Raw genomic sequence first — 19,010 nt, 5'->3', positions numbered from 1 at the left:
TATTAAATATATGGCTTTAGTTTATTATTATTTGGATACATTTAGAGGTACGTGACCCAAATTTAAATGGACCTTATCTATAAAATCACGCTCAAAACTCACCTTTTATTTTTTACACATGTACTTAAATATATTCATTATTAATTTATTTGTCTACGAGTATATAATATTTAGTAAATATTGATGTTTTTGAACCTATAAAAACCTCTTGTAAAGCGCTTACCTGTTATATTTCCAGTTGTTTTATTGCATTTTTTCTTACGCTTTGCCACTGGCAGCGTATAAATAGCCGAGAACTTTGTGAAGCGCTCAACGACAGCGTTAACTTTGCTGCCAGATTGCAAGGAGGAATCCTGATCCTTGGAAGACTTGAGCTCAACCGAAGCGGAGGTGCCAATGTCCACAATCGGTGAGGCTTTGCTTTGCTTCGGCGATGGCGTAGTTGAGCTAAGAGAGAAACAGAGAGGGAGAGGGGGGGTTAGAAAAATAATTGGGATTACATGCAAGACTGTATAATGATTGTTTGGTTCTTTATAGAAAAAATCATTCACTTAGAGTAACTTAAAGAGAATGTAAAATATTCCAATATTCTTCTTTAAGGTTAAACTATACATTTTCACAACGATATACAAAATTAAGATTTTCAAAAAATAATTATTTTAAGGTAAACTTCAAAAGTTAAACAATAATCATTATATTTTAACAAACAAAAGTAAAACTCATAAAAATAGTAATTATTGCTTGAGTTTTTTTATTCAAAAATAATGTTTGTTATTGCCCAGAAATAAAAATCTAAATATAATTTTTCCTTTTCACGAGCAAACTTTATGAGTACTCTTACTATTCTTACTTAATAAAATTGATGGGAAAGTTGATATTAGAACTTGGTTTTAATTTTTGCAGACAAACTTAAGCTCAAGGAATCATCATTATGTACTTGTAGCGTTAGAATTAAAAATAATTTTATTAAAATAAATTTTTGGCACTAAAGGAATTATCAATATTTAGGAGTATTATTTTTTCGCTCAAATAATAATAATTATATTTCTAGTTGTAAATTGCTACTCAAAATTAATAATTATATTGTAATTAAATCCATAAAATAAACATTATATTCCAATTTTTATATAATGATTACACTCCGTGATGAAGAGCACCTACTAACCTGACTGCCTTGTGGTATTGACAGAAGAAGTCCGGACGCATGCGATGCCGGCAGAGAAAGTCCTCGCACAGACGCAGCACATCGTCACAGTTCTCGCTCTCACTAGAAAGTTCGTGTTGCCTCTCGACAGCATGTCCACTGGGATCGGATGACGATGGTGGCGATTCCGGCGCATCGGGTGGCGGGTCAGTCTGGGGACTGTAGAGAAAGGTCGGCAGGGAGGCGCCCACAAAGTCGGGAATGTTTTCAAAAAAGTCGGCGGTGCGATCGTAGCTATTGGTGGTGCTGTGGTGGTCGCTGGAGCTCTTGGAACGCGGCTTGTTTAGATGTCGGGCCACGTAGTCAGCGTATGTCTGATCCGGCAGCAACATAGCATCAACATCTTGCGTGACCCATTAACCGAAGATATCTGCAACAAATGTTGCAAATGTTGAAAATGTTGAAAATGTCTGATGCGAAATCAATCGTGCGACATCAATTCGCATTTTAATTGCTTTTAAATCAAGTGCTCAACTTGCTGGTGGCTTCCGCATCGGAGTCTTCAGTCTCCACTCTCCTCATCTCCTCATCTCCTTCGCTTCTTCCCTGTCTCTGTCTCTGTCTGCGTCTGCACGCCTATAAACCTGTCAGTTTATTGGCGCAGGCGATTACCACGATTAGCGTGACCATGACGAAGGTGACAGACACGGACGCTAATGCCTTTTACTGAAAACTGAACTGACGTCTGATCTGAAGCACAGCTGTTCCTTCTTCCCGACTTGCCACAGCGTAGCAGATAGATGAGTTGCCAATCGAAATGAGACACAATATTTATGCCACACTTTGCCAATGCCATGCGGTGTGGTCTTTGGGCCTTTAAAGCTCATGCCACCAACCAGAGGACATTTGCTGTTCGCAATTAACTCAAATGATTGTCATAAAATGTTGCAAGTGTGGAAGGCAGTTGGATGGGATGGGCAGTTGTTAGATGGGAGATGGGAACTCCAAGATGCCTCTTGGCCACCTCAAGTCGCCGCCGACATAGGCATTTTTCAGTGTCAACACAGCGGGCGGCAACATCTTTGAGTACTCGCAGAATGCCTCAGCCCAATGATATCTGAGTCAACTTCCACATACTTCTTGGTTTATTATGGCGATTACCTAACATGGCCAATGAGCACTAACTTCTCCCACTCTCCCCCAGTCTTTGCTCAAGCTGTAAATAATATTTATAAATTGTCGTAATGGAAAGATTTTAGACAGGCTATCAAATCATATTTTACGATATATATCTTACACGAATATCGTATTTCTCATTTATATTATGGCTCTACATCTGGCTTGAACTTAATATGTTAAAACTGGTAGCCCCCGGTACCTACGTAATACGAGTAGATCAATTGAATTTAGTTTCATTATTAATCAAATACTTTTATTTTTGAGCTTTGTATATCAAACTACAAAGAAATCGGAAAAGCTATTATATATTATCAAATTTATTTAATACTTATACTTATTTTTCAATCAGAAGCTAATAAAAAATAAATAATCTTAATTTTAATAAAAAATTGAATAAGTGCATTGAAATATTTTGCAATATTTAGTTAGCTTACTTATAATTAAAATGAAACTCCGCATAAAAGTCTATTAACTTATTACAAAGTTAAAATTCTTTGGATTTTGGAAGTTTTAGTAAATAAAAAATAAATTTAAGAATGACTCTCTGTTTCCTTATGTCAATTACCTCTTAAGCTGTGCTTAAAGTTATCGACGATCTTTAAGAACATGCAGGTAATCTCATTTAAATCCGATATAATCAACTTTTCCTCGGCACTGACAACTATTGCGGACTTACGAGGATGTTATGTATAAGCCATAAATCGGCTTAGCCAATGCGAGCATGCTTTTGGCCATTCAGCGAGACAGTTATACAATTTGACTATCTGAGCATTGGCAATCAGTTTAGAGGGAATAAAATATTTGCAGGTCGTCTAATAAATGCTGAGAGAATCTGTAAGAATCAGGTAGCGACATCGCATAATGTACTATTAAAATAAATCTCATAAATATGCAGACTTGCTGAGTCAATTCTCCTTTCCCCCTTGTCACATGGCTACCTGAGGAAATGTATCTCAATATGTCCGTCAGATAGTTTCGTGGCATGCAGCCATTGGGGCACGAGCTGTGCAACTGTGCAACTTTGCAACTAGCAAATGCCATTGCAGTTTGACTAAAGGTAAGTTATTTATTCTAACTACGAGATACGATATACAGTTTCCACTCAACAGTCGGACCTAAAACGCAAACGCTGTTGTGGGTCGTCTTGGTCCCCGTTCAACTGAAGCTCAAGTTAAAGTTGAACCACACTGAGACAATGTGGTGCCCAGGCGCACAGTGGGCTAATATACCACAAAAATTGTGTGATTATTTAGTATGCAATTTTTGAATTCCAATAGTTGTTAATTATTAAGACCCATTTTTGTATTGTCTAGTTAATCAGTTTGATAATTATTTTAAAAATATTTAGAGTCGAAATGACAAAAAAATATCGATGTAAATCCAAGCTGTGAGTAGAGCTTAAAATAGAAATGTAACAAGTGTTCGGCTACAGTCGAGCACGCTCGACAGTAGGATACCCTGTGCCCATGTACTCTGTATTAAAAGTTGATTTTCGACTGAGCTTCTCTATGGCAGCTATATAATATATTATGTCCGATTTGAACCAAATGTATAGCACCACCTTAAATTCATGTTCCATCAGCTCGGTTAAGATATCTCAAAAAACAAAAAACTTTTTCATACTAAAACTTGATTTTCGACTGAGTGTCTCTATGGTAGCTATATGATATAGTATGCCGATTATAACCAAATTTGTTCAGGATGTATAATACCAGCCCAAATATTTACTGTGTCGGATTGGTTGAGATATCTCAAAAAACCAAGAAGCTTATCATACTTAAACTTCATATAGAGGTTCGATCCAAAAATAAAAACAAACTTGATCTGCCTGTTACATACATTCTGCCAAACAGAATATACCCTTTTTTGCCCATTTTCAATGGGCTCAGGGTATAAAAATCGAAAAAAAAAAGAACCAAAATGTCGATCAAATATCGAGTACAGAAAAAAAGAGGACAGTGATGGAGATAATTTTTTATTTGTTTTGATGCAGAATCAAATTAGATGCAAAGCAATGATAAAATTATAATGTAAGGTTAAGATTTGACAAAGTTATGACAGTTTGATATAATGGACAGTAATGGAAATGGAATTTTGATTTTCCAATTTTGATGTGGAATCAAAAAAGAGATCAAACAGTGATAAAATTGACATTTCTCTGGAAAGTCGGTTAAGTTTTGACAAAGTAATGACAGTTTGAAATTTTTAAAATGGTTCAAAGGAAATGTTTGAAAAATGGACAGCGTTGAAAAAAAATTGATTTAAATTTCTTAAATTTAAATTGTCAAGATTGTTAAAGACATAAATGTGTAAAACATTTTAGAAATGTTTCTAAAAAGTAAAGCTTTTATAAAAATTCAGAGAGAAATAATTTTGAATACCTAGAAAGCATAAGAAATCCAATATGAAAGCGTGTGCTAAATGATACACAGCTGTTGGACTAGTTTGCCACACTGTGCATTGGCCCTGGCCGTGGCCCTGTGTCGATGGCTGCCAACTAATTTGCATTTTTGCATTTTGTGCTAACGCTGACCGGCAACAACAATAACAAGAATAACAGCAGTAACAACAACAACAACAAATCAGCGCAGCGTCTTAGATTGTACCCGTACATATGAATTAATTAGCAGTCGGAGTTGAGAGATTTGGAAGAGAAAGAAAGCAGCAATGCTGCAAGCTGGAACCACTTAAGTACGCGTATTTAGTGTGCGACTGGGTAAACATTTGCAATCACTTTGAGGGCAAACGAAAAGTTTCCCAGAAGGAAAACCACTGATCATAGGGTACGAAAGAGTTCCCTACCCTGCCCTACTCTACACTCCCTACCCTCCCGCTTCCTTGAACGTCTATGGCTAAGCATCATTATCATCAGACCTTGGGTCTTGGGCGATGGCGATGGCGATTCATTGCACTTTTGACTTGCTACATGGAAATTACACGATTTAACTTAATTTAATAAAGAGCCGAAGGGTGCAGCAATTCTCCTGGACTTCTCCTTGGCATCGCACTGGCATCTCTATGGAGTTGTTATTGTTGTTGTTGCTGTTTTGTTTGTAGCCAGTTCGTGTCTGGCTTTTGTGATTTACCGCGATTTGCCCGTAGTCCTCATAGTTAATACAACTAACCACAGCAGAGGGCAAACCAGACACACACATGCCTAACACACTGAATTCTCAGTTCTAAACTCTGGATTGTGGATTCTGAATTCTGGACATTGGGTTGTGCCATCGATAGCATTGCCTGGCGTCGTCCATCAACGTGGTGGGTTGCCGCCAACGCCACACTTGTCAAAATTTTCCCTGACCCAATTAGAGGGAGTTCGCCATGTGTTTCTCTTGGATCGCTGCAGTTTCTTTCAGTGTAGACATTTGCCCAGATCAAGAGATTTTGATTAATAGGTAGTTGTTTCGCCTGAGCTCGAGCTATTTCCTTGCCCCTTCTACACTCCTTCCTTTCACTCCCTTCACTCCTTCAACTTGATATGGCCTCAGGCTCTGGATAGACATTGAGAAATATTTTTGCGAATCGAGTCAACAGACGAAGACGCAGTCGAAACTCAATGAAATTCTGTTACCTCTCAACCTTGTTGTTGTTATTGTTATCGTTGTTGTTGTTATTTTTACTCCTCTTCATTTTTTATTGATGTTTCTTGTTGATTTGCTATACGTGTTGTTGTTATTATTATTATTCAGGGTGTTCGTAAAATGCCTTCCTGTATGACTGATAAATTATTCAATGTGAGCCTATTAATTGTTATTCAAAAACCCAATAAGTTTAGTCAAATGTTCTTATTCCCTATGAATATCGAGAATGTAATGTGATTAAAATAGGTGCATTCAAAAGTTAAGAAAAAGTTTTCGATAATACTAGTGTCTAAGACGTTGAACATGTTTAGTTGGAGTATATTAATAATAGGTTACAAATTGGGGCTAAAGCTTTTAAATTTCAATAAACAATTATTGCAAACAAATTAAATATTTTCAGACTTTTGTAACGAAGCTTACAGGTTCCATAAATTCATTAGCTTTTCAAAGTTCAGCTGTATATCTTGAAAAATTAACTTTAATTTTTTTTAATTTGTAGTGAAGTGCGGAGAAATATGCTAAATTTAAAACAACCCTCACCTGTGTTGTTCAAACAGCATTATACACACAGACCTTGGTGTATCCAGCTTTGCTGTATTAAGCTAATGTTGTCGATCAACAATAAATAAATGTTATATAATTTAAATACAAATTTTTAAAACCATTTATCTAAAAAGTATACCTTTTAAAAATATATTTTGCATATTCAGTTTTTAAACAGTTATGGTTATTTAAAGTTTAACTAGCATTTTCAGTAACTTACATTTAAATAACCAAAACGTTTAAAAAGTATCAAGCAGGAACTCATTCAGTTTTGATAATACCTATCTTAATAAGTAGTTTTGAGTTCACTTGAAGTTTTAGTCGTTTTTATCTAATGTGAGAAGTGCAGCTGCAACAATTGAGAATTTTAGTGAAAAACTGTATTTGGGGTTTGCGACATTGCCTTAACCATTATTTATATTCGCATTCCTGTCGAACATTGCAACGGAGCTCAATGGCCACCAAATTGTAAATATCGTCACGTTTCTGGTTTTAAGGATAATTACATGTGCCCAAGTCAACGTCGAAAATTTCCAAAAAGAGAGAAGAAGCCGAAATATAAAGCAGACATTTCAAGAATCGCAGCTGAAAATGCACACGAATGCTGTCAAGTGGAAGATTGGATGCGATTGCATTAATTTCGCATTAAAATGGAAAGTAACAATGCATTGGGAGAGAGGAAACGGAAACAAAAACAAAAACAGAAACAGAAGCGTTATCAATCAACCAAGATTGAGATCGAGATCAAAAGAAGGAGTGCTAATTTATGTGGGAGTCTTTTCCCCAAGACGGAAGAAGGTGTGTGAAAACTTTTAATGGGACTTTAATTGCATTAGCCGAAGAAGGCCGACAGCTGAGATGCACTTAAGATCCAATTCGATCCGATCCATACCAAGTCGATCCATGCCTGCCTTAAATTTCTTGTCGCGTGTGGGTTATGCAATATGATGAGATGAGATGGTATGGTATCGAATGGAATGGAATGGGATGTGATGTGATGTGATGTGATGCTGTGATGATGATGGACCAGTAACCAGTTGAATGCCTACACGTGCATCATCGATCGACCCGCTAAGGAGATCCACCTGAAGAGCAAAAAACTTGTTCAGACCATTTACGTGGTCACTGAATCAGTTAGCAGTAAAAGGCATCAAACAATTAGATGCATGTCAAAACGATTGCAGTTGTCTCCTTTATCTGTTCTCTGTATATCTCTTATGAATTGCATCAGCCCAAAGATTGCACAATTCAATATCAACCCAAAGACCATTAACCATCATCATATTATGAACCGTTCGTTCATAACTAAATAATTGACCTTAACCTTATGTACAAACCAGTTAACCAAACATGTCTGTCTTCATGCCAATGACTTGATTGTTGTTGGTTGCAAAATTCCACAGTTATGACAAATCTTAACAAAGTGTCATTAATCACGATCATTAATACTAATCAACACTTTAGGGATTAGTTTGCTGCAAGCAATATCTTGCATTGTACTCTATGAAAACTTTGCTTTCTCTGCAATTGAATTTCTGGTAAAGATTTCAGCATTTTCTTCGGCTTTCAGCTTAGAGTTAAAGTTAATACCAAAAATATGACTGTTCTTTAAGCTATTTCTAAAGGAAAAAAGTTAATGGTAAAATTTAAACATTAAGGAATCCATAACATCGGTATAATCTACAATATGGTGAAATCTAACTAAAGTATCGGAAGAATGTATAGACCATGAAAGGCCTGTAAAATTTTTAGTATCAATAGAATCTATAATATCTATAGAATTAATAAATCAAAAAAAAAAATTACCTAAAAGGATGAAAATTGCATACAATTTTAGGTCATTTTACCTAAAAAAACAGTCATGGAAAAATTGACTTGATTTTAAATGTCCCATTACCTAAAAACTTTTAGTCCATAAATGACCTTTTAAGGTATTTCTCTACCTAATAATGTAGGCCGTGAGGAAACTAAAAGTTATTTTTTTTGATAATAAGTCACACTTTCCTAAAATTTTACGAATATATTTTTCTGGGTGTATAACTCGTTAGTAACTGCACAGTTTGAATAATCTAAGGAATAGGTATATATGGTAATGTCTTTAAAATGTATGCAATGTAATTAGAGTCTGAGAATCTGTTGGATTAGTAGAATCCGTAGAATTAGTATGGTATAATCTATAGAATCTTTTGAATCTTAAACAATTCTATAATACATTCTTAAGTATGTGCAGAATCGGGTGAATAACAATCCAAGCCTAACAATCCCTAGTCTTCCAAATGCATTCTTAATAGTTCCTTTTAAGTACACTTAATTCTCTCAAATAAGATAAGTATACTAGTCTCTCTAAGTGTTCGCTGATTACAGTTAATGCTTATAAGTATGCCTATTAATATTTGAATCATAGAAGTAACTGTGACCAAGACACAAACAGAATACAAATTCGACTCACATAAAGAGAGTCCAATGTAATTGTCGTGACAAAAAAGAAAAGATGCTAAAAGAGAGGGACTGAGAGACTTGGGGACTGTGTGGCTTCATAGAGCGCAGGTTGCACAGATTATTGGGCAACAAAGACTACCAGCTAAGTGACCTCTAAAGGCAGAGGGCAAAACTCATATATGACTCCTATAGGACTGCGACTTGGGACTTGGGACAATGTCTATCTCAATGGGCGCCGTGAAATATGTTTGTAATTTGTGCAGATGCGATAACGATAATCCAATCGCATATACCATAAACACATACATATGTGTGTGTGTGTGTTGCACACCCACTATAGTTGCAACTTGGGAAAGATTGTTGCAGTGGAAGGTGGAGACATCAATAGACGTGCGATGCCCTCGAGCTGAACATCACCTGCGCATCTTCTCAGACAGAGACAGGGACTGAGACCGAGACTGAGACAGAGACAGAAACAGCGACAGACACTGAGGATCTTTTTGATTTCCCCCCTTCACATTCCCTCTTTATCCTCTGCAATCGCATTTCCATTTCCATTCACATCCACGATCAACATCCGAGTTTTCAGTTGGCTGCAGTTGGAGCTGAAATTGCATGTAGGAATTTATTTCAATGCCTTGGGATGCACACACAGAGAGTCCACTAATTTGTATCTCGTCCTCACTGTCAGTTGGCGGCAGTTTCGCATTTACAACAACAACACAAACAAATGGAATTTTTCAATGTCGAAATCGAGATTCGACACACGACACACGATTGCTCCCCCCCTCAAAAAAAACCCGAATGGGTCGGCGCAATTTGAACAATTATGGAAATCTCTCGACAATCCACCAGGCAAAACAAATTATCCATGTGATTCTGTTAAGGGTAATTGAATGTTGTACTTAAAACTATGCTCAGCATTGTTAGAGTTAGTTTTGGAAAGCTCTTAACTCAAAAAGACCATTAAAATAAAAATTCTCATGACAAGCTCTTCTGAATTTTAGGCTTATTTAATATTAGTTACTTTAAGAAAATTACATATAGGTATTTTTACATCAGTATTATATGCTATACTTGATATTAACATTAGATGAAGATGAAATTATAAAATTTTAATAGCGAAAAGAAAGCCAGATGAAGCTACTAGAATACAAACTTGATTGGATGATATATTTCGTTAAATACTATATTTCTTTATTTGATTTAAATTCTCTATTGATGCTGCTAAAAAATAGTTAATAAGATTTTTAGTTAAATATATAATACATATGGATTGGGTATAAGATTAAAATTAAAACAATATCCAAGATGAACAGAAATGAATACCATGCTTTTAGAAAATTGATTACATATATTTTATACTCTATTAAATAAATTTAATAATAACATATATTTTGAGATAGTGTCTCTGCTAACGAAATTAGAATACATTGTTAAGAATTTCCTCGATAAAAGAGAATCCAGAATAAGCTTCCTGAATCTCCATATCTGAATTACCTACGCATGACCTAGGTGTCAAACAGATGCATCTATGTGAGAGTTGCAACGCGCAGTTAATTAAAACCTCCGGCGGTTATCTTATCGCTAACAGTAAGAATCATAATTCTAGACTAAACGTAGCAAAGACGCGTTGTCCATGAAATAGCATAAAGAGATATCCACCCACAATTGACACCCAGTTCCCATATAAATCACTAACGGGCGTTGTTTATATAGAAAGAGAGGGAGATAAAGGTAGAGAGGGAGACAGGTACGAGACAGCAACAACTAATTAACACTTCCAGCTACTTCCACGCCTACCCAACCGACTAACCGTTTGCCGACTGAATTAATGAACGGATTGAAGTTCGCGTGACGACATGAAGTGAGTCGCCACCGTCGAACGACCGTCCAAAGAGGCAGAAACGACAGTCGACAGAGCCACAGCGTCATCGAGTCCAGTGTCAGAGTGTCTTTTGGGGCACGTTGCAAGGAACAAATGTCGTGCCAGGCAAAATACCTCAAGAAATCACATGGAACAGGTTTACACTGAATACGCGAAAAGCAGCGAAACAAACAAACAAACAGAAAAAACATTGGCATAAATGTTTATGATACAGTAAACGGATGACAACGACATCAACTAACTACGATGATGATGAAAAACTTTGACTTGATGCGGACTCTGCCAAGTGGAACGTATATATTATATCAACATATATCTATATCTATATCTATAGTCATGGCATTGTCTGCAAATGGCTAAAAGAAATGCAACCACAAGCAAAGAAAGTGAATTGAAATTCAAGTGAAACGGATGTCGAAACAAAACTCTCCTGCACTTCCCATGCGAACGTGAATCTCCAATCCGAAAACCAACACAATACAATACAAATACTCGTACAGTCTTTTCTTTCGTTGTGGAGAAAACTGAACAAATACGTGGACATATGGCAAAAGATTCGACAAACAACGACAGGGAATTGTTTCGAGTTGGATTTGGAGTTTACGCTGACATCTGTAAAGTGTCGTATGTGTCAATTCGTGACATTGACGTATTCGATCAACAAATCGCAATTACAATAAACAATGTTGGCAATGGAAGTAACTGACGTTATCCTAAACATAAGATCTTCATCAACAATGCTTCTTGAACTCTCTCAACAATTGCTGTACAAAGTTCTCCACACTTATCTTTCAAATTTAAAAAGAAAACTTTTGCAGAGTGGAAATCAATAAGATATATATAAAAAAAAAATATATCAAATTTTATTATATCGTCTTTACATTTAAAGTATAATTAAGAAAGTTCAAATTTTATTAGTTTTTACCAATTAAACTTTAAAAGTTATTTAATTTTCATACCAATAAATTAGCACCACCTCATTAACAAGTTGGCATGACTGTTCGCATCAAATCGAAAATAAATTAAATAAAATTACAAAGCAAATGTGATTGCTCTGAAGAAAATGTGGGGTAGAGTTTCATCGAGATTTAATAAAACTGATAACTTGATCACAGGGGACTTTCGTATCAGACAACAAAGTATTTTTTAAAGCATTTTTCAAATTTTGTTCTGTGACAAATGCATATAAAGTTTATTATGATAACTTCAACATATTTAGATACAGTATGTAAAGTAACTTTTTTTGACAAAAAAAAATTCTGTTATTTTTAATAGTATAAACAACTATACTTAAATTTGCAATAAATACAAAACTAAGAAATGGAAATATGCGATGAATGATGAGCTCGAATTCTTATTTATTCAAAAAGATCAATATGTAGAATTCTCTAAAGCTTGCAACTTTAAAAATTAATATAAGATTGCCAAAAATTCCAACTTATTTTAACATTTTGTATTGCAATAATTTTAAATTTGACTTCGATTTAAGCTTTGATCCTACGTCCTCATTTATTGGGAAAATGGAAAATGTCCGCTTCAAATTTTCAAAATACGCTTCCTTAACTCTATAAGGAGATGGCTTGCGATGCCCATGCAACAATCAATAGACTTGGCGAGAGGTGGACAAGGCGTTAAATGCATAAGTCACACTATCAAGTGACCCAAGTAATATCGTACCTATCCAGAGTATTTTTCCAAGCGGACATTAAAGTACCACATATAAATGGCAATTTTTGCTTTTCCAAGTTGCGATTGCGTGTTGCGTTAAATGGTTGAACGTTTTGCAGTTGCATCAAATGCGGCAAAAAATCTAACATCTCGAGGAAACTTTATTACTTTTACGTATAATACACTGAACACTTTGCACAAAGTTTAAATTTATAATAATGTATTATTTTTCTAATTAAAAAATATATTACATCACATTTATAGCACACAGTTAATATAATTGCAATATGATTTGAGTTCTGAAAATTATGAAACACACCTTCACGTATAAAAGTAAACAAAAAGTGGAGTAAGCTCGTGCAACCATCTGTGGCAACAGCTTGTTGCAAGCACTCGCGGTGTCGTGTCGCGTCTGTTTTTCACGTCTTCACTCGTCGCGCTTTGCTTGGGAACTGATCAGCGGAGGATGAACAAACAAATGCATGGAACCGGTGCAGCCACAAGAGTCACACATACACACACACACGACAGAAAAGGCAGGTGGGGCAGATGAGGCAGCTGTGGTGAAACAGCTGCTTTTGCATCGATAATAATGCGACAGAAGCTTACGAATTGAGTTGTTTTGAGGGCGGGCTAAAGGAGAATGCGGATTGTGGCAACCTGCAAAGAGGAAACTCCCTCCTCATAGATCACCTTGTGCAAATTAGGTAGGACTATCCCGAAAATAACTTGAATTAGATGCCAGGAAATTACTCATTCTCATGCATCATACACTGTAATCTCAATTTGAAATACTTCCCAGAAATGGAACCTGAAAAATATTTTTTTTAACAGTTATTATAATAACGCAGTAGGGTCTCAGAAATTAGAATCTCTTGGTATTCATATATTTAGACTTTTTTATTCCTAAAGAAAGTGATCAAAAAAATCAAAACTGTTCCTAAAATCTGTCGGGCCTGTTCTGGTTTTCACTTTTAATTTTACAGCAAATAATAAAATGTATTTTTTCACGTTCAAGCTAAAGATCAGCACCTCTGAAAATTCTTGCCGAAAGGGAAAACCGGAGAGGTCCATTTTTTTTTCGATATAAATTACTCATTTGGGAAATCATACCCTTTTAAAAATTTAAAATCTAGGTTTTTAATCCTAAAAAAAAGTTAATAAAAACGATTAATTATATCTGTATTTTATTAAAATGTTTAATATATTTTATTGACTAAAATACGCTGTAATTTTTTTTTATAATTCTTCTTGCATTACTTTCTTCAATCGTTATTATATTTTTATAATAGAATATCTTATTTACTTTGTTATTTAAAAAGTTTTTGAAAAAATGTAAAGTAAATTTTTCAACCAAACACAATCAAATATTTTAAAAAAAACTTAAACTATTCGGTAGAATATTACATAATTTTTTTCAATTGTTATACATTTATCGATTAAAAATTACAGTAAATTTATTCATTTAGCATAATTTTTTGCATTACATGATATAATAGATTAAAAATGTGATTTAGTTTATCAATTAAAAATTACAGTACATTTTTCCGCTTAGCTTAAAATTGTCAATTGTTTGAAATTTTTATCCTCAAATTCCATTACGTTCTTCGGGCCGTGTCTCGCTGTAGAAGCCCAGATTCATAGTAGGTATCATGTTGCTATAGAATGATAACTCTTGTGCAACAGGTGGCACACTGACCACTCTGGTCTGCTCGGTCACCGAATGTGGCAATGGCAACACGGCTGCGGCATTAAACGCCTCCTGAGTGCTTTTGGCCACGCTGTGCTGCAGTTCGTGGACTTTCAGATGAGTTTCCAGATCAGCCTGCTGCAGAAAAGATATGCAACAAATCGAACAGGTGTAGCTGGGACCGTGAGCCTCCAGCTCGTGGCGTTGCAACTGCTCCCGACGATTGAAGCCCTGTCCACAGAGCTTGCAGGCAAACAGTGTGTCCATATGGAGAGCCTGATGTCGCTGTAGATCTCGTTCGCGCTGGAAACTTCTATCGCAAACGGTGCAACGAAAGCCGCGTCCTGACTTCATCTTGGGCGGCGGCGTCACCTGCTGTTGATAGGCGAAGGGTAATTGCTGACCAGCTGCATCGGCATCTACATAAGGATGCAGTGGCAGTTGCACCTGCTCCGGCGTTATACCCATGTTAATTCGAGCATTTTGCTGTTGCTGCTCCGCATCACGTCTGATGTGCATCTGCTGGTGCATCAATAGCTTATCCCTGCGCGCAAAGGAGGTGGAACAGCGATCACATTGGAATGGCTTGACCTCGGCATGGGAGCGTGCGTGCTTTGTCAGTTCCAGCGCCGATTGAAATGAACGTGGACACTTCTGGCAAACAAATGGCTTTACACTGCTGTGAATCCGCAAATGCTTGGTTAGATTGGTGTTGCGTGAGAAACTCTTGGAGCAGACGTGGCACGAGAAAGGCCTTACACCCGTATGTACAATTGTGTGCTTCTTCAGATCCGATCGACGCACGAATCCCTTGTTGCAGTGTGCACAGACATAAGGTCGCTCCGCGTCGTGCAGTTCCTTGATATGCGCTATCAAAGCGGGTCGCGTTGTCAGTCGCAGTTGGCAGTAGTTGCAACAGTACGGCGCTGTGGGATCGTGCGATCCCACCTCATGCTGCTGGCAGTCCTGCTCCAGTGTGAAGGCCAGGTCACAATATTGGCAGAGAAACGCGCTCTTTGGATGCGCACTGGCATTGCCCATGGTATCCACGTTTTGATGCGCTTGCATCAGCGCCATTTGAGCCGCATCCATGCCGAGTGGCATTTCAACATCTTCATCATTTTGTGCTTCTTCCTCGTCCTCTTCGTCCCACTCCTCATCCTCAATATCAGCTTCGCCATCGGAGCCAAGGAACTCATCATCGCTCGTCTCGCACAGTTGATCTGGATCAACGTCTACAATGACACAGGCTTCTTCGCCTTCCCCAAATTCGAATACACCGGGATTGCCATTCAAGCCGGGTCGATATTTGGCATCCAGATTAATGATATTCTTCAAATCTTGCTGCAGCTCAGACTCTCGTTGTTGCATTCCTTTCCGCTGCTCGTAGATGTCTTTCAGCATTTCAAGACAGTTGGCACAGATGAGTTCGGGGAGGAACTCATGTCGCTCGTACTTTACACCCCATACACTTTGGCAGACATCCACTATGAGGAGCTTCTCGTATTCACTATTTTCGCAATCTTGCCGGCCACAATCTACAGTCGACTCGTAAATATTGGGAGATTCCGTGTCCGGGCTCGTTCGCAAGTGGCATAAACGACATCGTATTGATTCCATCGCATGCACAGGATTGTCGTTAGTATCTTCAGTTGCAATTGCTGTTTCGTCTGTACGTAAAATGATCATTTTACAAAATTTTCGGGATAAAAACAGAGCGGCACGCGGTAAACAAATCTCGCAAGCGATTAATGCACTAAACTTAGCAGTGTTGCCACTGGGCCCAAGTGATTGGTCCAAGGAATAAATTTCCGATCTGGCAGGTCGTACCAATTCAGTCAAATGGCCAGAAAAAATCAATTTTTTTTGGTAGTTTTTCTTAATTTTAAAAATTTATACAGAATTTTTGTTAAAATTTTGTCGAATTTTTGATATTTTCTTAAAATGCAATCGTTAATGCTAGCAGCAATACCCAGTGGTGATGGTCAAAAATATCGATTTATGCAATAAGAAACATCATGAAATGTTCAACTAAAATATCGCCTTCTACTGGCGATGTATCGATATACACATATTAATTTAAATCAGTAACGGTAAAAAATATTAATATAACATATTAATTATTCCATTGACTCAAGTGCTTAATGATTGGAAATATAAGCACAGACTTTGCAATTTAAGTTAATTAGAATTCTTATTTTTTTTAACTTGTTTCGTATCAAACATTAAAATAAATGAGAATTACATATAGCGTATTTAAAAGTATATATACTTTTTGTTTGCAGTAGGTTACGGCCCTTTGTATTTAAAAAAAAAACAATGTATCCTGCTTCTTAAATTTTTTGTCTCTCTCTTTCGCAGATTTCTTGTGGTTGTTATTCTCAGTCGTAGGACTCGAGCGCCCTTCGTTTATCTTTGCCTGGCGCATAATTTCATAAGCATGTATCAGTGTTTATGCGAACTAGTGATGGCCACGTGAAGGCACGGCAGGAAGCCAAAGTACTTGTTGATTCTAATTTTGGTTATTAAAATACAAAAAATTCTATTATAAAAATATTTATTAAAATTGAAGATAAAGGGATTGGTAGGTTTCTAACTTAAGATGACTGTGTATACTTTTAAATTCAATTTAATGCGGTCTTGTTTACTTTTCAGAGAGCACGAATCTAGAAAATTGCACGAGTCCCAATTTAGAGCACGAACATGAGAAGCACACGTACACACCTATACTTTGAACAATTGCGCGCGCACACACACATTGAAGGGACAACGTAGAGAATGCGAAAGCCCATTTAATTCACTAGTAAACTACTGGCATTCGTAAAAAGCGTGCGCTGGCGTTCACATGTTTTGAGTAGACAGTCAACTGTCCGGTCAATTTAATAAACTACTTAATTCATCTATCACAAAATTAAACACAGGCTGTCAATATTTTACATGCTGTCATTAAAAATCTCTATGTGAAATGTTAAAATTTGCTCGGTTCTTTTTGTTTACGAATCGAATTCATTCGCGGCTTGCTTCAAAATTTAAAATTTAAGCACCGGAAAATTATTGTGGAATTCATCAGGACATCAATCAATTACAACAAGAACAGCCACTTTAAAAGGTGCAAAATAAGTCAATTAATATTTGGTCCAACATTAACAAAGTAAGCGAACATAACGGTGCTGTGTGTTTGTGTCGATTCCTCCTGTGACATACAGTATATCAAATAATTTTTCTGATAACCCAAAAAAATTTACTTATTTTTAAATACATAGTTAAAGCTAATGGAGCTCATTATTAATGTTAACTAGATTGTTCTATGAAGCATTACCAACTATAATAATAACAAAAGTTTTTTTGTAAAATTAAGTGTATTCCCTTGTGCTCATGTCTTCTCTACTACTTGCATATGTAAACTAAATATTGTAACAATATACCTATTTGTTTTACTGCGCACCCATTTCCTCTTTTTTTTGCGTAGCTTTTACGAACTACCCTGTTCCATTTATTGTCTTGGTTTTCCCCTCACCTCCCCTTGCTTTTTTGAAAACAATTACTTGGCCAATATAGCACATGTTGCTCCCTTTTCCTGTTAAATTCACGTAATTTCATCGTTTACTGCTATTGCCTGCATTTCATTCGCATAAAGCCCAGGGGGCTGTTATTACTTATTCATATTGCGTGATAGAACTTTGAACAGACATACATTATAATAACCTTCTACTTATAATTTCCTTTAAATAATTTACTTGAATATTTTCGAATATTCTCACTGTCAAATGACCCATCAATTAAACTTTTTAAAGAGGTACTAGCTCAGCAATCAGCTAACGTAACAATTTATACGCATGTCTGTAAAAAAGCCATTTAAAAGTCATTCGATTTCGAATTATGCGATCATCACATCAGATGATTCAAGTCTGATTTCAGATTTCCCACTCAATAAGTGTCTGAGGACATTTGAAAATTGCATTAATCGACTTTGAACTTGATAGTGCTTATAAATTCATAGAGTAATGGTCACGGGCCACGCCCTCATATTACACCCGTAAATTATAGCGGCTACATCATAGCACTTGTTATAAAATTTATGTAATTTTCTTTGGTGCATGTCAACATTTGTTGGTGATTCGAATCGGAATCATGCCATAATCTTATCAATAGTAAGAGCGAATGCTAAGTGAATGAAATTTTACGCGATCGTCGCTATAGATTACAAAAATTGCCGAGTGCGGTCATTATATTATAATAGAACAGACATTCAAAACAATAACAATCGTATTTTAAAGCATAATTATATGGTAGGCTATTTTCGCTTACCATAATTTCTACCCACTATTACTCTTATCAGTATTATAGTTAACCATGCATGAAATTGTCGATTATAGTGGGTATAAAATATGTAGAGTGGATAGAAATGGAATGGCTATAGTAAAGATATGAAAGCTTTCAATAAAGTGGAAAACATTAATGTTTAAATATTAAATTTAATATATTTGACTTATTGAAAATTTCATAAGTTGAGCTTTTACTGTATTTCCATCAGTAGTCAAGATTACAATAGAAATTGTATAAATAAACCCCTGTCGTTATCAGAATCTGATCATTGTTATCATAAGTGTTTTTCGTCCGATTAGAGCTACTAATAGGTTTATTTAAAGTTTATTTTGGCAAGTCGCTCACTTCAGATATTTGCCAAAAAAAACTCTTTTATGATGATCCATCCATTGAAACAACTTGAAAGTGAAGCACAATCTAGAGAAGATATTATTGGATTTAAACTTTTTGTTGCTGGGCTACAACAATATTTATAATCGTGCAATAAAAAGTATCAGCGTTATATCAAAGTTCAATGCAACAATTCAAACAACTAGAAAAATTGAAAAT

General features: G+C 36.1%; 1 protein-coding gene across 1 annotated transcript; it reads right to left on the bottom strand.

The window, feature by feature from the left end:
- Positions 1–13,876: 13,876 nt before the first annotated feature.
- On the bottom strand, positions 13,877–15,897 carry LOC117781998 (oocyte zinc finger protein XlCOF28). Its single transcript, XM_034618902.1, has one exon. The coding sequence runs from the start codon at positions 15,822–15,824 to the stop codon at positions 14,034–14,036; it is 1,791 nt and encodes a 596-aa protein (XP_034474793.1). The 5' UTR covers positions 15,825–15,897; the 3' UTR covers positions 13,877–14,033.
- Positions 15,898–19,010: the final 3,113 nt, after the last annotated feature.

The sequence above is a fragment of the Drosophila innubila genome (genome assembly GCF_004354385.1).
Source record: "Drosophila innubila isolate TH190305 chromosome 2L unlocalized genomic scaffold, UK_Dinn_1.0 4_B_2L, whole genome shotgun sequence".
Taxonomy (NCBI): Eukaryota; Metazoa; Arthropoda; class Insecta; order Diptera; family Drosophilidae; genus Drosophila; species Drosophila innubila.
Note: the sequence above shows the minus strand (reverse complement) of the source record. Positions and strands in the feature narration are given on the sequence as shown.